The sequence below is a fragment of the Hylobates moloch genome, unplaced genomic scaffold (genome assembly GCF_009828535.3).
Source record: "Hylobates moloch isolate HMO894 unplaced genomic scaffold, HMol_V3 SCAFFOLD_18, whole genome shotgun sequence".
Taxonomy (NCBI): domain Eukaryota; kingdom Metazoa; phylum Chordata; class Mammalia; order Primates; family Hylobatidae; genus Hylobates; species Hylobates moloch.
In genome coordinates, this window is record NW_026652293.1 from 38,512,046 (window position 1) to 38,539,130 (window position 27,085).

Genomic DNA, 27,085 nt, shown 5'->3' on the forward strand with positions numbered 1-27,085 from the left:
CTCCACTTTCCTTCTATACTTTTCCTTTTGGTATTTCCTCAGCTTGAAGTAACACTCTCTTTCCCTAAGCCAGTAGAAATTAAGCCTATACTTTAAAGCCCTTCTTAAATATGACCATCACTATAAAGTACTTTGACTTGGATGTGACATCTCTCTCGTTTCAACCCTCTTCTTTCCTTTATCAATTTATTTCTATTTCCATATGGATGCTTACCATATTCAATGTAATATATGTCTACTTGTCTTATTCCCCCTACTGAAGTATAAATGTTACTGGAAGATGGCAGTTTTACACCTTGTTCAAAACCAGAGATTGTATCTTGGTCATTTTGTGCTCTGCATATGACAGTTATGCAGATACTTGCTAGATTGAATTCTGCTAAACACTGAATTGGTTTAACAATTTTTATTAATATTTTAAAATCATATAGCATAAGGAGTTATTCGTTCATAGGGTATTAACGAATTAAACATGAGACTCCAGACTACCAGCTTCATTTTCAAAATGAGAAAACTGAAAAGATATATCTTATACAGAAAGAAATAATGTTGTTATTTTAATTTTTAAGAATTAAAAAAATGGTTGAACTAAAACTGCCAAATTAATTTTTAAGAAAAAAGGCAAGTGCTTAACTTACAACCTTCCAGGCAAAAGAAACTGTGTTATTAACTGACATGGTGAGTTTTTGACGCTGCTACAAAAAGCTATTGACTTAAGAAGAACACTATTATGAAAGCAAAGTTAATTGATTCTTACAAAATTCTCAGTACTTCCAAAAGACATTTCAACATAATTTCTCTTTGCTTTAATGCATATTACTCTGATGCTCAAGAGTAATAATTTCTAAGTATTTTTCCAATGTAAAAACCATAACTGTCTTCAATTAGAAAATATCAACACACAACTCATTTTTTAATTTTTTTTTAAGTTGGTAATAATAGTCTGGTTTGTTTCTATTCCAGGAGTAAACTACTTTACTGTTTTAAACATATTTATTTTAATCTAGATAGAAAACAAATGAATGGAAACAGAAAAATGGGACTTTTTAATGGAAAATGTTCATCAACATCAATAAATATCACAATATCACCTGTATTTGTACACTTTAGCATATACAAGATACTTTGTAAAGACAAAGAACTGTCAAACTAAAATATACAAATGCATATACTAATTTCTAGTAATAGGAGGAAAAATGAAAAATATATATTTTGTTATGTTCACCTGGCCTTCCATGTTGAAATAGGAGAATGAAAAGAGAACAACTGTGAGAAATGAAGAATATGGAATGGTTCCCACATACCTCATTTGTTCCTTTCCTCATTCATTTTTCTATCATATTCCTGTTAAATTTCCTCTTTCATATGGCAGGTCAAGTAAACTAAATCTAGCTTATATGAAACGTTTTATTTAACTTTATCATTCCATTTTTACATTGTAAAATTTCAACTTACTATGTCCACTTTCCTAAATAAAATTAACTGGAAATAAAGCAGTAATAAGTTACTATTATATATAAGCTCCAGTTAAGAATTCTGAGGTCAGTAGTTCGAGACCAGCCTGACCAACATGGAGAAACCCCGTCTCTACATTTTTAGTATTTGTATCTTTAACAAAATTAGCCAGGCATGGTGGCACACGCTTGTAATTCCAGCTACTCAGGAGACTGAGGCAAGATAATTGCTTGAATCCGGGAGGCGGGGGTTGTGGTGAGCTGAGATCGCGCCATTGCACTCCAGCCTGGGCAACAAGAGTGAAACTCCGTCTCAAAAAAAAAAAAAAATTCCCAAAAATGACTAGTATTGGTCTTACTTACCATAAAATGATAGCCTAACTATCGATACAAATAAAGAGCTATCAAACTATGCTTACTTCTTTAAAAAGTGGTCTTTTTTTATTTTCTAAAGTACTAAATAGAGACAGATATTAAGGTTCCATAAATGTTTTAGCAGTACTCAAGGACCAAAAAAATGCAGAAGTATAAATGTAATGAGAAGAAGTTAAATAAACCTCTTTCAAAGATCCTATAAGTAGAATAGATCAGATTAGACAAGCTTATTGGAAGGTAAAAACACAGCTCATTTGATAAAGCAGTTCTGAGAAATCCAAAAATACCATTTCTCTTTTTAAAAAAATCAAAGAAGCACTTGGACTAACAAGAAATAATGCACAATTTGGCTTGATCAAATACTTCATTAATTTTTTTCCTACCCCTAAGGGATTGCCCTTTTAAAATCTTCAAATAGAATATAACCTAATTGCTTGCACCGGTCTAGAGTTTGCAAAAGGATTTTTATTTCAACAGTGCCACCTAGTGGACCAATCAATACTTTCAACTGGTCGCTAGTTCATTTCATTTGCCTCAAACGCTAAGATTCCTCAAACAGCTTTATTTTTCAGTTCACAATACTCCTAATAATATTAACATTCAAGAGGAAATTTTAAAAAATATCATAATTTACAGGTTTTTGCCTTCTGACAGTCTGTCTCTAATAAAATTAGGTCATTTACAAATATAATATTTTAAATAAAGGTACCTTGGTGATTTCTTCAGAAGCTCGTTCGAAGTCCTGAACATTTCGACAGTAAAATCCTATTGTACAGCTGGGATCCATTTTTCGAAACGACATCTTTTTGGGAGAAGGGCAGTGGAATGTCTGTAATTTTTAAAGTTCTTTAGGATTAATTTGTCTTTGATAGACAAGTATATATAAAACTATTATTTAAAATTTTCTATCTAGCTTTTTCCCATCACTATAAACATGATTTTCAAATGGTGTTTTAGTTCATCCTATGCAGATGGTCCTCCCTATTCTGCAAAACTGTAAAATACGAGAGCCAACATTTGTATATATTTAATTCACCAAATTTCAACCTTTTGTGACATTAGTGCCATTCTGCAAAAGAAAGGAAGTGTGTCAAAAGTGGTATGCATTTCTAACACTTGAAAATATGAAAAAGACATGCACAGGCTAGTACAAGGCTTGGAATCAAGTTAGCCATTTCTACTAAAATGCAGTTAAGTCTGTTTTGTTGGAGATTTTGGGTTAATGTTTATAAACCTTTTAACAAGGATATCAGGACTTTTTAAACAAATACACAGATTCAGGTAAATGTTCTATATTGACATAAAAAGAACTCAATTTGAGGATTTCTGTAATTCACACAATTAGTACATAACTGCATGTTCTTCAACTTTCTCTTTGAGTGTGCTTTAATCCTTGTTTCTTCTCAGGGAACAGGCTGGAACAGGTGAAACCATTCCATTATGGTCCCTGCCCTCTTTCTCATCAGTCCTTTTGTCTCTTTAGTTCACTTTTCTCCAATAGACACAGTGCCACAGATATAAATGGGCTGGGGAGGCTGCCCTAGTTTCTCTACTGTCTTGCTAATGGATTTGGCTATTAGTAGAGTTTGGCATCTTTAGGGAATACAAAAGTAGAAAAAGGGCAGAATATAAAAGTAATCACTGCAATCTTTTTGTTCTTCACAATCACACCTTAGTACTATGTTTAAAAAATTTTTTAATGCTTAAATGCTTAGCCTGTCCTTAAAAATCACTGATGTGACCAAGTCTTTTTCTGTATGTAGAAAAAATAAGTTTGTGTTAAAAAAGAACATAAGACTATATATTCATATTTATATAAATAAACTAAGGATATACAAAAATTAACAAGTTTGTGGGAAAGGGAGAGAACTGGGCAGATGGGAGACAAGTGTGGGAAATTTTTGAATTAAAGAACAAGCTCAATTAAGAAATAATCTAGGAGCTGGGTGCTGTGGCTCCCATGTACAATCCCAGCTATTCAGGAGCCTGAGGCAGGAGGACTGCTTGAGCCCAGAAGTTTTGAAGCTGCAGTAAGATATGATCGTGCCACTACACTTCAGCCTGGGCAAGAGGGCAAGACTCCATCTCCATTAATGGGAGGGGATGAGAGGGAAGGGGAGCTGGATTTGAGCTCATAAAGTTATAGTTTCCCTACATTCAATGCCTGAAACTAAGGGATTTTTAACTTCATGCTATCTATTAAAAGTGTGGAAAAAATAAGTTGTCATATTTGTTATGTTCATGGTGAAATCAATTAAAATCACTCTTTCCCGGTACATCCTAGTGACCCAATTTGTATCCCATATCATCACCAAAAGATACGCAAACATTCAAGCTGCTTTTTTTTTCCAATGAAAAGTTCAATTGCATTTTAGATTCAAATCCAACAATATGTCAGTTAATATAGGCCAAAAAGCGAGTTTTCAAAACTATGAATTCTGCAAAATGCTTAGCTAACTTACTTTACATACTGAGATTCAACCTAGCTAAACTGGAACCTCCATGGCACTAGTCAATACAAGTATAATCTTAGTTGGACTTTTTCTAACATTGATCTACCTGTTATATTTGCAACGAAATATTTAAAACAGATCTAGAAAAGCACAGAAAAGCTAAACAAACTTGTTAGTTAACAATTTACAGGAATATGAGTATATTAGGGTATATAGCACAGTTCTAAGTCATATTTATAAGAAATTATTCTACATACGTGGTATCTACAAATAATCATTTGCCCAGCTCATTCCAAAGACAGTAACAAGGAATGTTTCTTAACTTTTTTACCAGTCGGGGATAAGAAGGAGGGCCAAAAGCTCAGGCTCATGCCTGTGCCCAGAAATTCAGGAGGTTGAGGTGGGAGGATTGCTTGAGGGCAGAAGTTTGAGACCAGCTTGTGCACCACGGCAAGACGTCATCTCTAAAAAAATTTTTTAAATAGCCAGGTGTGGTGGCGTTCACCTATAGTCCCAGCTACTTGGGAGGCTTAGGTGGGAGAATTGCGTAAGCCCAGGAGTTTGAGGTGCCAGTGAGCGATGGTGGTACCACTGCACTCCAGCCTGGGTGACAGAACAAAACTCTGTCTCTAGAAAATAAAAATTTTTAAATTTTAAAAGGCTTTTCATGTAGGAACTAATAATACTAAACCAGAATAGTCTTATTACTATCTCACTGTATTGACTACAATCACCATAGATAATAACAAATACTAAATTGTTATTCATGGTTGTTTTAATTATCTACAAAGGACTTTTAAAATATTCACAAAAACACAGATATAAATCTCTGATCACTTAAACTGATATTGGGTATTGCTGCATGAGCACTAGGACTTATACAACAGAGAGGCATTTTATGTCATTTAAACTTTTTTTTTTTTTTGAGATGAAGTTTCACTCTTGTCGCCCAGGCTGGAGTGCAGTGGTGCGATCTCTGCTCACTGCAACCTCCACCTCCCAGGTTCAAGCAATTCCTCTGCCTCAGCCTCTCGAGTAGCTGGGATTACAGGCGCGTGCCACCACACCCGGCTAATTTTTTTGTATTTTTAGTAGAGACGGGGTTTCACCATGTTGGCCAGGCTGGTCTCAAACTCCTGACCTCAGGTGATCCACCTGCCTTGGCCTCCCAAAGTGGAGAGATAACAGGCAGGAGCCATCATGCCCAGCCATTCATATCATTTTGTTCACCAAAGAAGATTCTAAGGCCAACCAACATGAATTTACAATTCACAATCGTTGTCTATTGCAGAACAAGTTAAACATTCAAATATTTTCCTAATTCAGGGCTATGTTCACTTTGTGATAATTTTTGAGCTATGCACTTGTTTTTTTAATTTTTAAAATTCCAATGATTGGTAAGAGGAGTAGCATCTACTTGACAAACGCACTTTAAGGAGTATTCACTAGATACGCTTCTGTAACAGTATTTCTGGAAATACTGGCCAGGGAGAATCAATTCCCATTTATTTCATTTTTTGATACACTATTTACCAATTGCCTTAATAGTTATTAGGCACCTACAAAATGACAGGCACTATTCTAGGCTTATTGTTTAGAATAGTGAAGTCTAATTACCTAAACATACAAAAACAATACTGAAACATATGCTTATAGGTACAGCTATGCTATTTTGGTGATTCAGATGAAGCTTCGTAAGACAGTTAATTAGAAAATACCCTTACTAAAAAGTACCTACTGCTAATTAACCGGGTATGGTGGCACGCACCTGTGGTCCCAACTACTTGAGTGGCTAAGGTGAGGAGATCGCTGAAGCCCAGGAGGCTACAGTGGGCTGTGATTACACACTACACTCCAATCAGAGTGGTAACAGAGCAAGACCCTATCCCTCCACCCAAAAGACAACACAAAAAAAACCTACTACTAATTGCAGTTCACATGTGTAATTCATTAAGGGTATTATCTTTCACTGATGAATTCACTCATCCAATCTAGATGCCCACATCACGTAATTCTAATAGCTTTACTGCCACTATTTCTGAATTTCCTAAGATAGATTAAAACAGCTACCACTGTATGAACCTCCAAAAATCTGACATTTGGAATTGGGGACCCAGTAATTAGAACAAACTAACATGTCTATTAATAAAGCTTTTCTTACATACCCTCACTGCCAAAGCCCATTTAAGGTATCTTCTCATTCCCTTCTAATTTCAAGTTGTTCTTTGATGACTTTTAAGGTTGTTCATGCTGCGCCTCTAAACCTCATTTTCTGTTTGAAAATTACAGTGTGAGTTTCTACATTATAATGTGTCCTCACACTGAACCATGTGCTCCATTCCTCAGTCCTAACCAAAGATATCCCTGGCATATCTTCACTACTAGACTTAGGATCCAAATATAACTGCCGATGTTCACTTCACAATGTGTTAAAAACTCAGTGAAGACAGCTAAAAATGAGGAAGAGTCTCTTGAAAGTTAGTACAGAAATTCAATAGGATATACTAATTTATTTCAGAAGAAAATGTCACAAGAATTAAACATTAATAGAAATGTACATAATCAAAACACTTGGAACCACAGAGAAGAAAAGAGTTCAACAGAGGACTCTAAAGAGCTTAGGACAGTCCCTTGCACCTAGAAAGAGCTCATTAAAAAAGAAAGAAATGAGTTAGTCTGATTTGGTTTCAAAATGTTAAGAGTTCAATTCTAGAAATGTAGAAATTCAACACTGTAAGAACAACAAAAGATGCAATCTGTTTAAATCTCTTCTTTAATCTCAAATATTCTCATATCATCCCACTTCCTTAAAATTTCACAATCTATTAGATTTGGGGCACTCAAAATATCAGAGGACTACTAGCAATTATTTACGTGGAATCAACAGATGATTAAAGATTTCAATTTCTCCATCTATTAACCAAAAGAAATACTGATCCAAAAAGTTCCCTAAAAAAACGATTTTAATAATTGAAGTATAAGGATGGTTTTAGAATATGCATATAATTTTTTACATTAATCAACTACAAAATTTCACTAGCTATAAATATACAAGCAGGATAGCAAAGCAAGGATGGTTAGTAACACAGGGTAGTTAAAACACCTTCAACTGGTGTATTATAAACTTAAAAGATGATAAAAAGCAAAAAGTGCAATTTTATTCCTCTACAACTTGATATAATTTTTATATTATACTTTCATAGGAAAACAAGTGATGCTACTAACTAAAATAAAACCTTTCATTGCAGAAAAATAAAAATTTTTAACAGGAATTTCCCACACAGATTAAGATATTCTACCAGAATCTCAAAAATATAACATCTATAAACCCATTCTATAAGTGTTCCAATATATAAGAAATGTTTCTGTGCATTAAGAAGTCAATTTTAACAAATTTTACCTTACACAGTAAAATCTTAAAATCAATTATTCCTTTCCATTTTCACTATCACCAGCCTACTTCAAACCTTTATTATTAATAACTCCCTCTTGGAGTGTTGCAACAGTCTCCCAGTAATGAGTTGAAGCCTTTCTAATTTTGATTGTATACACATAGCCAGGATATTCATTCACTTGGTAACTTTGCAGTCTCTCAAAATATCAGATGGATAATTTCTCTCTACTGGCCAAAATAATCAGACCAATAATCTTTTAATTCGCTTATTTAGGTAAAACTAAAATACTAAGAACAATTTTCCATCTAAATCTCAAGTACCTACTGTTTATAAGGAGTCAATTTGGCACTGATCTACTGGAAATGTAACTTGGACACAAGAATCAGTGCTACAAGACCACAAGGCAGAAAGAGAATTACAATGTAGTTCACATAGCACTATTATTCTGTAGTGCCTTCCCCAGTATCAGTCAGTCAACTAGCAAATATTTATTAAGGTGCAAGATACTATGAAAGACCAAAACAGACCTGACCTCTGGCCTCCAAATGCTTATACTTTAATTGAGGTAATAGTTTACAAAGGATGCCAAAATGTTTTATAATGTACCTTTCTGAACCAGATTTTAACCTTGTAGTTTATCTATTTTCATATTCTACCTCTTAAATACTATTAGGTGTTAATATTAGCTAGCAAGCAATTACTAAAACAAAGTATTCAACTACATTTGCAACTCATTAAGTCCTTGAAAATTAGTGATCCATGACACTCAAGTGATTTAAATTATTTTATTCTGTAAAAGTACTTTAGTCTGTAAAAGCACCAACTGGGAAAACAATCAAAACCATGTAATAATTACATGTTTCACTTATGTATTCTCAAATTTTTCTGAATTAAAATACTGGATCACAAAATGACCTATATAAAGAAAAAGAAGAGGTTAAGAAATAAAAGCTAAAAAAAAATTAGAAACCCAACTAAGCTCTTGAAAACTTCTTAATTAAAGGCTAAGATTTACTGTACTGAAAGCAAAATAATTTAGCAGATAATCTCATTAAGTCGCTTTGTTACTCTAACCCGTCTATCCCCTTCTATTTTTCTTTTTTTTCTTTTAAAACAGGCCTAACATTTTAAATTCTTCAGTACTGTTTAGCTGTCTCTACACAAAATTACTTGGAGACGTGATCATTTATTTTAGTATGGCCAGGGTTTCTAACAAGTTAGAGACAAAGATAAATGAAGAAAGTATACCATAAATTAAAATTCAGCAACAAAGTATTTAACCTTTGACCACTGTGTTAATTATGGTTCTATAAATCAGTAAAATATTGATTATTAACCAGTAGTTATAATACTATAAAAGCACAGCTACCTAGCACATCTCTAAATAATTAGTTTACTTCATATGGTAAGAAAACAGTATCAGCTCTTTATCCACAGTACCTCAAGAGGGAAATCCTTTATGCTGACATCTACAAAAGATTGGCAGTAATGAGGATCCATGTAAATCAAACTGTCATCTACAAGGACAAAACAGAAGACAAGTAATTCAAAAAACACCTTATTATTACACTGCTTACAATCCAATTTCTATGTAGAACAGCTGAAAAAAAATCTGGGAGTAACAGCTTGCCAGACTGATATTCACTGACTGAAACATAGGTTTGCACAGGATAGATTAACTTTTGCATAATCAAATATGCTTGTATAAGCAGAATTTTTATATAGTGATGAGACTGTCATTTAATTTTTGGTGATAAAATTACTTTCACAAACACACAATTATATTCTACAGTTTGCATATGAAAAATGTATTGCACTTCTTTATCTTGACAGGAAGAACATATTGCTTGTCATTTTATCATCAACTTGCACCACTAAAACTGGTAAAAAGTAAATATGTAAATAGCAACTGCCAGAATGTGGCAGCAATGTTTTCTGAAGTTTAGTGCAACCAATAAATTATGCCTTGTTTATGCAATAACAGAAATTAAACATACATTTTACAGAATCTAATTATGTTGTGGACCAAATGACAAATGAGTGGCTGTAGTAGGACTGATGAATGTATAAGGTACTCGCTTTGCTCTGTTAATCATCCTGTTTCCAGATGATCTCATATTAACTTTCTGACTTTTAAAAGAAAACAATGAAGAAATATATTTCACTAAATCACTAACCTTGAAATCCAGCAAAGTAATATGACTGTTTAGGTTTGCCACCAATAATACCCACACAATATTCCAGGCTTAAAATACCCTGCCAAAAAAAAATACAGATTTAGTCAAGAGACAAGTGGTAATTATTCAAAGCAAACAAATTTCTATTATTAATATTAGTAGTTCCCAAATTTACCACTACCAGTTATCATTTATATTACATTTGCACCCAGGTTCTGAAATCCACTTGTCTTCCAAACTGCCTTCCTTTTCTTTAAATCACTCAACATTAACATGACAAATCAAATATTTTGATCAGCATGTTGCTCAACAACATTAAACAACTACTACATAGAGAGATAATCAATTTTACCACCGTAAGGCAATAAAATTCCTGCCAAAGCCAATACACTTAGCCTTCCAGTTAGCTGGTGCAGCCTCACTGTGATCAATGTAAAATTTTCGTCAGTCTTTTTGAAATGCTAAAGATAGTTCTTAGTCCTTATTGCTGTTTTCATTGAACCTTGAGTCTTAGAATCGCAAATTGAAAGCCATTTTCTAATCAATGGCATTCACTCAAATTTTTTATGCTACTTCATTTGAAATAAAGAGTAATGAAAATAACTTAATCCAAGGAAAATAATAATTATTATTGCATTTAAAGCCAATTTATTTTGCTAATCATAAAATATCAGGAATACCACAATAAATTATTTAATACACCCCTCAGCAATCTATTCTAAGCAGAACTCTATTTAAGTTAGGCCAAATCAACTCTATATCTTTTTAAAAACATGTTCAATTGAGTAAGTTTAAAATATCTAGTGGAATCAATTAATGTCTTATCAATAGTTCCTGGAATAATTTTGATACATCCTATAAAACACTAATAATGATAAAGTACAGGTTATAAAAACCCCAAAACTATTAAACAATAGTTAAGCTTTCCTTCTCTTAAATGAGAGGATGGTTTGAAATCTGTAAGATATAAAAATAAAGAATATATGGACAAATGTTCTTTTTCCTTTAACAAGTAACCAAACCATAGAGAACACACACACATACAGGAAATACAGAAAAAAGTAAAACTTTTCCCAAATTCCAACACCCAGAGCTCATCATTATTAATATTTAGGGGAACACCTTCTTAACATCTGTCTATATTACATATATACACACACAGATTTACAAATACAATTTTGTTTTGTTTTGTTTTTTGAGACAGAGTATCGCTCTGTCACCCAGGCTGGAGTGCAGTGGCACAATCTCAGCTCACTGCAAGCTCCGCCTCCCGGGTTCATGTCATTCTCGTGCCTCAGCCTCCCGAGTAGCTGGGACTACAGGCGCCCGCTACCACGCCCGGCTAATTTTTTGTATTTTTAGTAGAGAAGGGGTTTCACTGTGTTAGCCAGGATGGTCTTGATCTCCTGACCTCGTGATCCGCCCGCCTCTGCCTCCCAAAGTGCTGGGATTACAGGCGTGAGCCACTGTGCCCGGCCTACAAATACAATTTTATATATGTGAAATCTCACAACACATGCCATTGTAACCTTTTGTTGCTCATTATGTCATGAGTATCTTTTCCTATCAATAATAGAGATCTATATTAACAATACGTAGTAGCTGAAAAATATTCTATTTTATGATGACAACAAAATGTGCTTTAAAATCTCCACTATAAATATTTAAGTCATTCCAAGTTCTCACTGTTATAAGTAACCCTCCACTATAGTTTGAACATTTTTATTCCCTCCAAAATTCACGTGTGGGAACTTAATCCCCAATGTAGTGTTGAAAGCTGGAGCCTTTGGGGAGGTGTTTAGGTCATGAGGGTAGAGCCTGCATGAATGAGATATCAGGTTAAAATCTTAGAGCTAACTAAAAATAAAGATAAAATTGTATCAAAAATCTCAATGTTGCTATAAAAAGGACTTGCAGAAGTGGTTTCTCTGTCCTGCTCCTCCGCCACGTGAGGACAGAGTTCACCCCCTTTTGGCCCTTCTGCCTTCCACCATGTGACAGTGCAGCAAGGAGACCCTCATCAGATGCCAGTGCCTTGATCTTAGATTTCCCATCCTCCAGAACTGTGAGAGAATAAATTTCTGTTCTCTATAAATTACTCAGTCTCTAGTATTCTGTTACAGCAGCAAAAAACGGACTCAGACACCCTCTAAAGAACAACCTTGTATATTCTTAGTATTGTAAAAATATCATAAAGTTTTTTCTGAAATGGAGAGCTGCAACTGAAAAAATTAAATAAAACAGAGAAAGTATATCAGGTTAAAATTTAGAGGTAACTAAAGATAAAGATAAAATTGTATCAAAAATCTCACTAAATAGTAATAAAGTTACTTATCAATTAAGAATTCTACTGTTTTCCCCCTAAATAAAAATCCTTAATACAATTAGAGAGTGCCTTACTTTGAAGCAGTCTGATCAGTTGGAATGCAATGTTTGTATCATAGAGACCTGTGAGGCAGTGAAAGTTCTATGTCTCTTACAACTGAGAAAAAAAGAAAAAAAAATATAGCAAGGATTGTCATTGACTCTCCTCAGAAAATGAATGGTTCTGAGTAATGGAAGAAAGACTTTGGTTCTTGACATCTGTATTTCCCTTGCAACGCATTAGACCAGGTTTAGTAATAAACGTTTAGAAGCAGATTAGGAGCTAGAATGCCATTACATATAAGAGGCTGTATCTTTGGATTGAAACACTTCTCAGTTCCTAAAAGAGCTTCTTCACAGTTATTTTTCTAGTGGTGAAAATTTATTGAGCTGCATCCATGAAGCAATAAATAAGACTGAAGTAATCAGTCAAAAAGAAAAGTCCTAATTTGGCTCACTGAAGAAAAAGAACATACTGGATTTTCCTCATTCCAGGTCCTTAAAAATACATACATACATACATAAACCTCCTTTGGTAAGGACTAATAAAGCACACAACAAATTTCCTTCTTCTCATACAATGTAGCAGGATGCTATGTTGGCACTATCTCTGAAATACCTTGTTTAATAAATTTGAAAAATAGAACTGAACAGTACATTTTAGACTCACCAACGTACATTGGTTTGGCAGGAAAAAATACAACGGCTGACCATACATGAAAAAAAGAAAAAAGTTATTTTTCTTTTAGGGCTAATGAACACACTACCTTTTCACTTCTAAGTGAATACCTCTTTACATGCTCTCATTTGGGGTTTGACTCAACCATCCCCTCTGGCCAAACATAATACCTATCATATAACCTACTCCACTTAACCATTTCAGCCATTTTTACCTAACTGGAAAATCAAAATGTTTCAATAGTCACTGCTCTCCCACTGTAGTGGACTACGGTGTAAATCAAGTTAGTAGAAGCTCAAGAAAATGTTACCTTTCAAAAAGTTCATGTTTCAGAGAAAAATATGAAAAACAAACACAGTCAAGAAAAGTCTAGTCTCTGCTACCAGTTTGCTATCTGAACTTGAATATATCACTTAACTTCTCTATGTCTTTTCTGTTTCATAAAGACAATCCAGTTCCTAGCTACTGTGAGGGCAAAATGAGATAAATTTACATTGAAAAGTATTATACAAATTAGGGTTAACAAATATATATTGAGTAACTCCTATATGTTAGATACTGAGGCTTCACTTTAACAGCTTAACCATAGTTTGTTTCACTACAAAAAGAAAAGTCCTAATTTGTCTTGCTGAAGAAAAAGAACATACTGGATTTTCCTCATTCCAGGTCCTTAAAAAAATTAATATAAATAAATAAACCTCCTGTGGTAAGGACCAATAAAACACACACCAAATTTCCTTCTCCTCATACAATGTAGCAGAATGCTACATTTCACTACAAACCATGGTTAAGCTATTAACCATGAATCACTCGAGAGCATTAGGCAGTGAGACCATCTAATGAATACTATCAATACCACCAAATAGCAAAGTCCTCAGCCAGATGAAACATGCCTGAAGCATTTGAAACCCATTCCACCAGGAATGAAGCTTTGGCTAAAGGAATCAGTTCCAAGACTGCATCAGTTTCTAATCTTCTCATGGTAGTAGAGAAGGCAAAAAAGAATCCAGTTCAGATTTGATTAGAACCCACCTAGAGATGACAACATGTCAGAAGTCTCAAAGCCCTCAACAGATTCTCTAGATGAAGTGGTTCACAGCTTCTCACACTGCACCAATAACCCTACTAAAGATACATGTCAGACATCAAAACCTTACCTTTATTTGGAAGATTAATATGTCATTGATATATTACAGTATTGTTACTCTTAGTAACAAATGTGCTTCCAAAATTTTAGTAACTACTAAGAAAAGCCAGTATACCAACTAAAAAACTTCCATGTATCATATGTTAAAAACAACTGCTCTAGATTTCTAGAATTAGCACAATCTACCCTGAGAATAGATGTTCTAACTAAATATATAGAGACTATAATATGGATTAATGCCTCATGGAGGGAACAAATTGTTATTAATCATAAAAGACAGATTCAGACTTTATTTCAACATTACTATATCCCACAACACTCCATTTAAAGAAGAATTCCAACTATTGCTGCAAAAAGAGACTACTAAAAAATGAAGAATTTTATTGAAACTATGAAAATAAACTAAAAACTTTTGCCTTAATCAGAAACTATTTCCAAGGTATTTTATCATATGTGAATGTCTTGGTGCCCAAAACAAGATACCATAACTACACAGGTTCTTTTGGTGCAAGAAACCACACAATGTGCTCCAAGAAAGAACCGACTTTTAACTGGCTAAAATGAAAAAAACAAAGTTGGAACTCCTCCAAATACTATCTTCATATCTTCATTATTTCTAGTTATATAAATAATCTCATCTCTTATTGACATCATGGTGTCACAGGAAACATATTATAACATAGCAGTAATAGAGAGTTTTTTCAATAATTAATGTGATATAGTTTAATGCTAGTTTTATGAATAAAGATACATACTTAAAATTACAAATAAGAATAATGAAACTGTAACTATATTACAGGTTATGATTATTGCTGCACCTGTGTCTCCCTGATTAGCTACAAAGATTAAAAGGCTTTTCATTTTGTTATAGAACACTGTGCTCTTCAACTCACATTGGTCTTATAATACTGAAATTTAAAATCTCTAATGTCAAACTTTACAACGTACAATGTACAACTGCAAAATCACCACTACTCATTTAACAGAAAAAAATTGCAAACCTTCTATATTTTTCATATTAGCTAGTATTGCCTTAAAAAAATTCAGCACTTATTTCATACCTTCACAAATTCTAAGTAGTCGGTGTTGGTTCTTTCTCCACCAAGTCTAACAGGAACTAGAATAATAACAGCTTTGTCATCTGCATTATCAGAAGTCATGGAAGCACTCTGTTTATCAATTACATCAGAATTGTAAACTGAGAAAAACATAATGAATATGTATTAAATTTTATATAAAAGCGATTTTCAGAAATATTTTTACCCAAATTTATCCTCCACCCCGCAATGGACAGCCAGCTATCTCATCTCTGGCATCACCAGAAATGTCTTAGTAAGTTAAAAATACCACTAGGATAACTGGCTAGCCATACACAGAAGACTGAAGCTGGACCACTTCCTTACACCATATACAAAAATCAACTCAAGATGGATTAAAGACTTAAATGTAAAACTCAAAACTATAAAAACGCTAGAAGACAACCTAGGCAATACCATCCTGGACATGGGAACAAGCAAAGATTTCACGACAAAGACACCAAAAACAATCGCAACAAAAGCAAAAATTGACAAATGGGATCTAATTAAACTTAAGAGTTTCTGCACAGCAAAAGAAACTATCAAAATAGTAAACAGATAACCTATTGAATGTGAGAAAATATTTGCAAACTATACATCTGACAAAAGTCTAATATCCAGCATCTGTAAGGAACTTAGACAAATTTACAAGAGAAAAACAAACAACCCCATTAAAATGTGGGCAAAGGACATGAAAAGACACTTTTCAAAAGAAGATATACATGTAGCCAATAAGCATATTAAAAAGATCAATACCACTGATCATTAGAGAAATGCAAATCAAAAGTGCAATGAGATACCATCTCACGCCAGTCAGAATGGCTATTATTAAAAAGTCAAAAGGTAACAGATGCTGGCGAGGTTGTGGAGAAAAGGGAATGCTCATATACCACTGGTGGGAGTGTAAATTAGTTTAACCATTGTAGAAAGCAGTATAGCAATTCCTCAAAGAGCTAAAAACAAAACTACCATTTGACCTAGCAATCATTACTGGGTATATACCCAGGAAAATATAAATCATTCTACCATAAAGACACATGCACACGAATGTTCACTGCACCACTATTCACAATAGCAAAGACACAGAATCAACCTAAGTGCCCATCTCACAGATTAAAGAAAATGTGGTACATATACACCATGGAATACTATGCAGCCATAAAAAAGAATGAGATCATGTCTTTTGTGGCAACATGGTTGGAGCTGGAGGCCATTATCCTTAGCAAACTAACACAGGAACAGAAAACCAAACACTGCATGTTCTCACTTAAAAGTAGGAGCTAAATGATTAGAACTCACGAACACAAAGAAGGGAATAACAGACACTCGGGTCTACTTGAGGGTGGGAGGAGAGAGAGGAGCAGAAAAAATAACTACTGGGTACCAGGCTTAATACCTGGGTGATGAAATAATCTGTACAACAAATCCCCATGACATAAGTTTACCTATCTAACAAGTACCACATGTACCCCTGAACCTAAAATAAAAGTTTAAAAAAAATACCTACCTGATTTATGTATTCAATAGATACTTTATTGACAACTAGCTACTATATGACACTGGGCCTTCAGCAGCAGGCAAAACAAAAAAATTCCCACTCTCCTTGAGCATGCATGCTAATGGAGGAAATAGAGATGGTGATGCATGCTTTGAAAAAACAAAGAGAGAAGGGTGAACAGGAAATGCTGAGGGGGAGGCAATTTAAAATAAGGTGGCCAGGGAAGATCTTATGAGAAAGTAATATTTGAGTCACGACCAAAAGAAAGAAACCAAGTAATACAGATAGATACCTAGAGGAAAAGCATTCCAAGTTAAAAGATCAAAAAGTGTGAGTATCTTAAGGCAGAAGTATAATTAGCACATCCCAGGAACAAGAGGCCAGTCTTCTGGAGGAAGTAAACAAGGGGTACAGCAGCAAAAATGGGATTAGAAGATTATAGTTATGGGGAGAATGAAGACAGATTGTGTGAACTCTTGAAAGCCATTGTAAAGACCAGTTTTTCAGTGATGGGAAGCCATGGAAGAATTTCTTAGGGATGTCCTCATCTGACTCACAGTTTAACAACCCATTTCCTGTGTTCACAATAGACTGTATAGGCAAGGGACTGCTCTGCCTATGGAGTAGCAACTTTTTTATTCCTTTACTTACTTAATAAACTTGCTTTCATTTTACTCTAAAACCAAAATAGGCTACAGGGGCAAGGGCTAAAGCACATAGAACAGTTACAAAGCCGCTGCAGTTATCCAGCAAGAGATGATGGTGGCTTTCCATTATGAGCAAACTATTGCAAGGACAGAAGACCAAATACCGCATGTTCTCACTCATAGGTGGGAATTGAACAATGAGAACACTTGGACACAGGGTGGGGAACATCACACACCAGGGCCTGTCACAGGGTGGGGAGAGGGGGGAGGGATAGCATTAGGAGATATACCTAATGTAAATGATGAGTTAATGGGTGCAGCACACCAACATGGCACATACATACATATGTAACAAACCTGCACGTTGCGTACATGTACCCTAGAACTTAAAGTATAATAAAAAAAAAAAAGAGATGATAGTGGTTTGAACAAAGGTAGTAACTGTAAAAATAGGGAATGGTCGGCCAGGCGCGGTGGCTGACGCCTGTAATCCCAGCACTTTGGGAGGCTGAGGTGGGCGGATCACAAGGTCAAGAGATCAAGACCATCCTGGCTTACACGATGAAACCCCGTCTCTACTAAAAATACAAAAGAATTAGCCAGGCATGGTGGCGGGTGCCTGTAGTTCCAGCTACTCGGGAGGCTGAGGCAGGAAAATGGCATGAACCCGAGAGGTGGAGCTTGCAGTGAGTGGAGATTGCGCCACTGCACTCCAGCCTGGGTGACAGAGCTAGATTCCATCTCAAAAAAAAAAAAAAAATAGGGAGTGGTCACGTAGAGGTGATCAGTTCGGCCAGGCGCGGTGGGTCACACCTGTAATCCCAGCACTTTGGGAGGCCAAGGTGGGTGGATCACTTGAGGTCAGGACTTCAAGGCCAGCCTGGTCAACATGGCCAAACACCGTCTCTACTAAAAATACAAAAAATTAGCCGGGCATGGTGGCAGGCACCTGTAATCCCAGCTACTTGGGAGGCTGAGGCAGAAGAATCGCTTGAACCTGGGAGGCGGAGGTTGCAGTGAGCTGAGATCGCACCACTGCACTCCAACCTGGGCAACAGAGCGAGACTCCACCTCCAAAAAAAAAAAAAAAGTGATCAGTTCATGTATCTGAAGATAAAGTAAGGACTCACTATTAAATGTAAGATGTGAGAGAAAAAATTGATTCACAGGTGTTTTGAAGGGTTTTGGTTTAAGCAAACAGAGTAAGAAAGCTGCCATTTATAAAGACATGGAAGACTGGAGGAGGGGAAAATATATGAGAGAGAATTGGGAATTCAGTTTGAGATATTTTTTAGGTAAACAGAAAGGTTGAGTAGACAGGGACAGGGACATGGAACTGGAGTTTAGAGAGAGGACTAGGATGGACCTATCAAGTTGGGAGTTACCAACATGCAGATTACTATCTGCATTATAAAGCCACGAGACTTGGTGAATTCAAATCAGTATAGACAGAAAAAGAGATGAGATGAAGTCTAAAGGCTCAGCACTAAAACATGACATTTTTAGAGATCAAGGAGATGAAAAACCAACAAACGAGGCTGTGAAGGAGTGAATAAGGAGGCAGAGGGAAAATCTACAGAGTAGTGTCCAGAAATCAAGTAAACAAAATGTTGTAAGGAGGAAGAGGAAAGAGTCAACGGTGTCAAATGCTACTGACAGATTGTGTGATATGAGAACTGAGAAGTTACTGCGAGGCTTGGAAAGATTAAATTATTGGTAAGAGCAGTTTTGGGGTGGGCACAATGGCTCACGCTTTTTTTTTTTTTTTTTTAGATGGAGTCTCCCTCTGTCACCCAGGCTGGAGCGCAGTGGCACGATCTTGGCTCACTGCAGCCTCTGCCTCCTGGGTTCAAGGGATTCTCCTGCCTCAGCCTCCTGAGTAGCTGGGACTACAGATACCTGCCACCACATCTAGCTAATTTTCGTATTTCTAATAGAGATAGGGTTTCACCATATTGGCCAGGCTGGTCTCGAACTCCTGACCTTGTGATCCCCCGCCTCGGTTTCCCAAAGTGCTGGGATTACAGGCATGAGCCACCATGCCCGGCCAGCTCACGCTTATAATCCCAGCATTTTGGGAGGCTGTGGCAACAGGATCACTTGAAGCCAGGAGTTCAAGACCAGCCTGGGCAACACAGCGAGACCTTCGTCTCTATAAAAAATTTCAAAATTAGCCAGGGATGGTGATGCATGCCTTTAATGCTAGTCACTTGGGAAGCTGAGGCAGGAGCAACACTTGAGCTCAGGAGTTTGAGGTAACAGTGAGCTATGATCGCACCACTGCACTCCAGCCTGGTCAACAGAGTAAAACCCTGTCTCAAAAAAAAAAAGAGCGAGAGAAAGAGAAAAGAGCAGTTCTGGTATGGTGGTGGGTATGACAGTCTAAGTACCACAGTTCAAGAGAAAATAGTAGGATTTGGTAGAAGCAAATACAGACAAAATTTTATTTTATCCAAATTAAAGTAGTTTTATTCAAAACATACTTTACACCCATACTCCTTGTCAGTTGAATGAAACTCTTCTGATCTTGAGCCGAACAGGAAATTCTACCACTTCTCTCCCAGTTCTTTCCTTTAAATTCCAAATTCAGACTGAACTATCAAATTCTTCTCTTCACCTAACTTCCCTATCTCCCATAGTCAATTGAAACCAAAGCTACAAAAATGCCACAGCAGTTCTCCCTCATCGGGATAGAGATTGCATTCTTACCCTTCGTCTTCATTCAACACACATTTATTGAGGACCTGCTATTTATTGATGTGTTCTACACTAGAGAGGTATAAAATAAATAAGATCCTGACTTCAAAGACTGTCTAGCCCAAATGTTTGGTGTTTTTCCTTCACTTCCAATACATATGTAAGGTCTGTGACATAGTCCAATTCTGTAACAGAGGCTCATTACAGCAGCGAATCTCAACCAAATGATTCTGATACCTTACTTCTATACCTGCTACCTCAACAATCATTGATATTATATACAAGAAACAAACAATTATAAGGTGATATCACAAGTGAATTACAAGTACAATATTTAATAGAAGTATTTCCAAAATGTTACAGACCATAGAGGAAAGGTAAACTAATTCTGCCTAACGAGAGTTGGGAAAGACTGCCAAAGGTGTAACCTTTGTGCGTGTTCTTGAAGAATGAATAAGACCTAACAAGAGGCATTCTAATAATAAAGAGCATTCCAAGCAGAGGCAATAATATGCACAAAGGCATGGGGAAAAAAGATAATGACACCATGTCTAAGGAATGGCCTGAGGGCAGAAAATACTTTAGTGTACTGTGTATGGAAGATAGTGTTGGAAGGTGATGCTGGAAATGTAGGTCGGGACAAATTATAAAGGACTTCATTGTGCTTCATATGCCAAGATAACATAAGACTAGTTAATGGGCAGTCATTGGTTTGTAAATAAAGGGACATGATCAGTTTCTTTTGATCAGATGGACCAAAAAAGGGAAGAGAGACAGGTAGGGAAATCAAGCTAAAGTCCAAGCAAGAGATAAGGGTCTAATCTAAATCAACGAGAATGAAGATGAGAGAACAGATTTCAGGAACATTTTCTTAAGCGTTGACTGACTAAATATAAGCAATGAAAGTGCAGTCAAGAATAAGTGGGTTCTACTTACTACTTGAGTACATATGTGGACATGCCACTATTAGTCAAGAGAAAATAGAAAAAGGGGTGGGACCGAGGGAAACAGTAAGTGTACTTTTAAACATGCTGAATTTGAAGTGTTTGTAGAATACGTAAGTGGAGATATTAGAAAGGTGGCAGAAAATATAAGTTATCACATATTGACTCAGGTAGGGTTAGAAATGTAGTTTTTTGAGACAGAGTCTCACTCTGTTGCCCAGGCTGGAGTGCAGTGGCACAATATCAGTTTACTGCAACTCTGCCTTCAGGGCTCAAGTGATCCTCTCACCCCAGCCTCCCGAGTAGCTGGGACTACAGGCATGTCACCACCATGCTCAACTAAATTTTGTATATTTTGTAGTGACGGGGTTTCACCATGCTGCCCAAGCTAGTCTCAAACTGCTGGGCTCAAGTGATCCCCTGACCTCGGCCTCTCAAAGTGCTGGGATTATAGGCATGAGCCATCATGCTCGGCTCTAAAAATGTATTTTTAAAAGTCCTAGTATAGAGTACATAGTCCTAAGTATTTAAAGCCATAAAAATAGATGCAATTACAAAGGAAAACAACACAGAATAAGAAAAAGAGAAAATAAATAGAAAACAAAACCTTTAAAAACACTAATGAAGATAGAGGGGGAAAAAATCATTGATAAGAGTCTGGTCTCACTTAATTCCTAATCCCATAGTCTATCAAAATTATACAAATACAAGTTCTCCCTTTAGGAGTCTTAAACATGAATGATAAAAATTTTAAGAACTACTTCAAATTACACAAACCATTTCTATAACAAGGAACACTGTAATGTTTGCTTAATTAATTATATGTAACAAATATCTAGGCTGACTGTGTCAATAAAAGCACAAAAGGTAAATTCATACATTTATTTAACGATTACTTGTTTAGGTACATCCTTAGGCTTAATTAGAACTATTTAACACAGCAAATGTTTTTCAAGACTTCCTACTTGAAAAACAAACACAGTACTTGCAAAACTCATATACTTATCTGAAAATTTAGACCTTTTCTTTTTATATGGCTATAATTATGGATATTGGTCTTTCTTTACAAGGCCAAACAAAAACGCATGAATATTTGGTAACTATTATTACATACTACAAACACTAGGTGGTTATCAGTGTAACCTTAAGCATTTTATAGATACTCTTGTATTAAAACATGATTAAAGTATACTTAACTTTTCTAAAACATTAACATATTTTATCATTGTAACAGTATTCCTGTAAGAAAAACACTTAACAGCATGAGGTGGCTAAGCCATTTTTATTTTTTTAAGAATTGAGGTGTCTATTTTATCCGCAACAAAGTTTCAAAATTACTACAGGTTGAGCATTCCTAATCCAAAATCTAAAACTTTTAGAGCACAGCATTTTTCACAAGTGAAAAATTCTACATGGGACTGCATGTGATGGGTTGCAATCAAAACATGGTCAAAACTTGGTCTCATGCACGAAATTATTAAAAATAGTGTATGAAATTTCCTTCAGGCTATGTGTATAAGGAGTATACAAAACATAAATGAATTTCATGTTTAGACTTCAGTCCCATCCCCAAGATATCTCATTACGTAAATGCAAATATTGAAAGGTCCCAAAAATACAAAATCGGAAACACTTGTGGTCTCAAACATTTTGGATAAAAAATGCTCAACCTGTATAGAGTGATCATCAAAAAGAAGACCCAAAACAATAAAACAAAGCGAATCTGGACAATAGCTGCATCATTAGTAGATGATTTACTGAAGTATTAGTGAGAAATATATTCAATTCCTCATAAGATACACTAAGAATTTTCTTTCCTTGAAACACATCCACCAATGAAATGGTACCCAGCATACATGCAGCCCAAGTATATACCTATGTTAAATTTTCCTACCTATCTCTTTTAAAGTAGTTATTTGAAATGCTGAAATTCTTTGAGAATTTAATATCACAACTAAAAATTCATAATATGTATTCAATCAAAAAATATTTTTATTAAGTGCTTACATTTAGGAACAAAAATGTATAAGACATGGTGCCTACCTTCATAATCATTTACAGTATTACTGGGATAAGCTAAACACATATAAAAAGTATGACCAAATAAAACAAATAAAGATTAGAATTATATACATTCCTTACCTGTACAATCTTGTGCAACATAAATCGTTATTCCTTGTAAATCAGGGTGTCTTGCTTCTTCAACTGCTTTTCTGAGAAAATAACAAGCATTATCTTTCAAAATGCTAACATTTCCTATTGGCAACTAAAGATTTAATTTAAGAAGGAAAAAATGCCAGCAGTTTTGTGACTTTCCTATTTAACTCATAGTATCTGCTGTCAAAAACTATTATCTGAATGGTATCAGACATCAGATTAAAATTTTCAAAGTTGAATATTACATTAAATTACTCAAAGAACATTAAAACACAAATTACAAAATACATTTAAAAAATTATTGGGTATAAAGCTCTACTCCCTTCCCTCCAAAAAGAAGGATTTCTCTCAACCACTCACCTTACCAGTGGTATGAATATGCTGCAAGATTTGCTGCAAATTAACTTAGATTACTGACTGGGAGTCAATTACTGTGTCTGTCCTCTGGCACACTTAAGAAACTGTTCGTTCTTTAAACAACAGCATGACTTTTTTCCTTCATTCAAAAACCTATAAGACCTGAACAAATGAATTTCCTAATTTCAAGTATTGAAATTATATAAGTAAAACTGTAAATTAAACAATATTCCTAAGTATAATGTTCTCAATGGTGTACATGATGTGAAAAAAATCACAACATCTGTAAACGGTGATTATGCAAATTGTGGAAATATAATTTTATTTAACTATATATGTAATTATTTAATTGAAAATGCCCTATTATTCATGTTCCCATGTGTTAGTGTAGAAGAAAGACTGGCAAACTATGCCCATAAGCTGAATACAACCTGTGTCCTATTTTTGTACCATCTGCAAGCTAAGAATGGTTTTTGACAGTTTTAAGGGACTGGAGGGAGAGGAAAGATGGTCAACAGAAACCTTTACAAGACCTGTGAAGCCTAAAATATTTACTATTGTCACTTCACAGAAAGTTTGCTCTCCCCCGGAGTAGAGAACATCTTGAAGGGTAGAAACTATGCTTTTATGATTATGCTTTTATAAATGTCATACCAAGTTGGAATTGATATATTATTAACAATCAAATCAATAACATTAGGCAAATACTTTCCAATTGTAAGCATCTGGCCTATAAAATATAGAAGCATGTTAATATGCAAAAAAATGCTTTGTAATGACTTCAAATTTATATATGATTTTAAGTGGAGTAAATTTAAATCACAACATGCTATACTGATATGAAATATTAATGATTTAGTTTATAACAAAAATGGGATACACACACAAATAAGATAATTTTTTTAAAAACTTGGTATCAAAATAAATGGTACATAAAAAGCTGAAGTAAAGTGAAATTTGACTTTCAACTTTTTTCTAACTATCCTGAATGTCACAGATCCTTTACTTTTACCATGATATAATTACAATATTAATAGTGCCATACATTTACAATTCACAAGAATTTGATGTGTGCAAAGAAATGCTGAAAACATCAATTTTAGCTCTTGACATTTCATTACACTATCAGTACATTACAGCCCCCAGGTTACACTATTAAAAAAAACTATAATGTTATGCATGTTCCAAGGTTGAAAGAGATGTTAGTGTTTAGAGCATTTCAATAAGGTATTCTAATGAACACCTGGTTAGAAAGAGACCTAGGATGTCTATACCTAAGAGAAAGAGAAGAAAAATTTGTCAGTAAATAAATTAAATGTAACTAGAGTCGCAATATGTCTTCTTTTTTCCCTGCTGGCAAATGAAAGCGTCTTTATGAACATTCTCATACAGTTAGACTTTTAAAGTTCCAATTATATATACACATTGCAAAAATCAGTATCTCTTGATCCCGAGGACCTTTGTCACAAGAAGAAAGCTTTTAAAACAATTTTACCTTAAAATGTGAGCAACCACAGCTGGTCCATACCAATCTCCTGCTTTTTTCCCAGACTTCTTTCCATATTCTATTAGTTGATGTAAGCCAAAAGGAGCCAACGGGGAATCACCAAACCAAGAGATGATTTTCCTATGATAAACTTCATTTCGCATTTCATGATCATCAGAATATTTCCCAATTGTTTCCTTCAGAGAAATTGTTGGGGTTTTGAGTTCTCTTTCCCCTGAAGGTGATGCCTCAAATGATGCAGTAAATTTTTTGACAGTGTGGGAAGTCCATGATTCAGAGTCTGAATTTTCAATATTCAAAGCATCAGGCCAGGTCCAAGCTATAGCAGTTCCAAAGCAAAGTGTTCAGATCTTTTAAACAGATACTTTAACAATTCTACTAAAATAAATATGTAGCATTTAAGGTCATTTGGGTTACTAAGATAGTAAATTCAAAAATAGGTAAATACATGGAAACAAAAAGTAGATTAATGGTTGCTTATGGAGAGGTACTGGAAGTGGCTGCTAATGAGTACAAGGCTTCTTCAAGGGATGATAAAAATGTTGTAAAATTAGATTTATGGTGATGATTGTGGAACTCTATAACTATGCTAAGAACCACTGAATTATTCACTTGAAATGAGTGAATTTATGGTATATAGGTTGTATCTCAATAAAACTGCTTAAAAAACAAAGGTACAAGACAATAATATGCCAAAATATCAATGATGTTTATACCTTAATGGTATTATTCTCTGTACTTTTCTGTAGTTTCCAAAATTTCATATAATCAAGAAAAAAATTACAAAAATACAAGACAAAAGAAAGAAAAAATAGTAACGTTGGGTAAAAAAGGACAATCCCAGATGCTCTTTTTTCTGTTCTTTGACAGTGCTGAGATAAAGGCTTTTGTATTTCATTATCAGACTGCTTATCAAACATCCAGTCTTGACTACCCAAAGGCACAATAAACATATTTACTAACATTTATGATACTCATAAGAAGATATCTTCAGAAAGTGGATGTTTTGATTATATGTTAAAATAGAAGTCTGACCATGGAAGTTTTAAATTTTTTTCAAAATATTTTCCTGTACGTTTCTTCAGAATAACTTAATCATTATTAACAGAGTAATAACAATTCTCTAATAGTTAATAAATGAAATCATAAAAGATCAAAGACCTTGAAAAATCAAATATATCCATTATGTCACTGTTCTGAAGAACAAGACAATCCCCAAACATGCATGTAATTTTAAGTTAACAAAATAAGTCATAGATTCAGAGATCTAGTGAGGACTGAAAAATATTCCAATCCTTGCCCATGACTGCACAAGACTATAAATAAATCACCCCAGAAAACCAGTTTAAAAAGTATTTTCCTTACATTTTCAACACCATTCTTCAATAAAGATTCCGTCTAAATAATCTCATCAATAATCTCTACAAAAAAGTTACTAAATATATGCCATGCATTGTAGGGATACTGTCTTAACACTTATAAAAATCTGACAATATTTAATAATCAAATATGATATCCTAAAATTGTAAACTAAAATATTCCTACAAATGTACACATTATTAAAAATGGACTAACACAAAGGTGGCACATTAGGAAAAACATATATATGTAAGTTAAGTATCAATGACATTTTTTAGGGTCTAAAACTGCATGATTACCTTATTAGGAATATGTCTAGTGCCAGGCACAGTGGCTCACACCTGTAATCCCAATATTTTGGGAGGACAAGGTGGGAGTATCACTTGATCCTAGGAGTTCAAGACCAGCCTGGGCAACATAGTGAGACCACATCTCTACAGAAAAATTTAAAAATTAGCTAACCATGGTGGCATGCACCTGTGGTCCCAGCTACTCAGGAAGCTGAGGCAGGAGAATAGCTTGAGTCCAGGAGTTTGAAGTTGCAATGAGCTATGATTACATCACTGCACTCTAGCCTGAGCAACAGAGTGAGACCCTATTGCTAAAAAAATTTTTTTAATTTGAAAGAGTATGTCTAATCGATTTAATAGAGTATAATCACACTAATAAAGATAAAAATACTTTTAAACCATTATTGACATGCAGGGAGAAAATAAACAAACCAGAGTAAAGTCTCTTAAAATTTAAAAAATATTACATATCTCCCCAAAGTCACTGTTATTAACCTGCCCAGGACTTA

General features: G+C 34.8%; 1 protein-coding gene across 6 annotated transcripts in view; it reads right to left on the bottom strand.

Annotated features, from left to right (window-relative positions):
• ATG4C (autophagy related 4C cysteine peptidase) overlaps window positions 1-27,085 on the bottom strand; it is an 83,892-nt gene that overhangs the window by 22,138 nt on the left and 34,669 nt on the right. For all 6 annotated transcript variants that reach the window (XM_032136658.2, XM_032136657.2, XM_058430551.1 and 3 more), the window contains 6 exons: window positions 24,916-25,246; window positions 23,049-23,119; window positions 15,106-15,242; window positions 9,855-9,933; window positions 9,118-9,194; window positions 2,539-2,658 (listed from right to left, as the gene is read on the bottom strand). In XM_032136658.2, coding sequence (XP_031992549.1) covers window positions 2,539-2,658; window positions 9,118-9,194; window positions 9,855-9,933; window positions 15,106-15,242; window positions 23,049-23,119; window positions 24,916-25,246 — 815 coding nt within the window. The remainder of the gene's footprint in view (window positions 1-2,538; window positions 2,659-9,117; window positions 9,195-9,854; window positions 9,934-15,105; window positions 15,243-23,048; window positions 23,120-24,915; window positions 25,247-27,085) is intronic.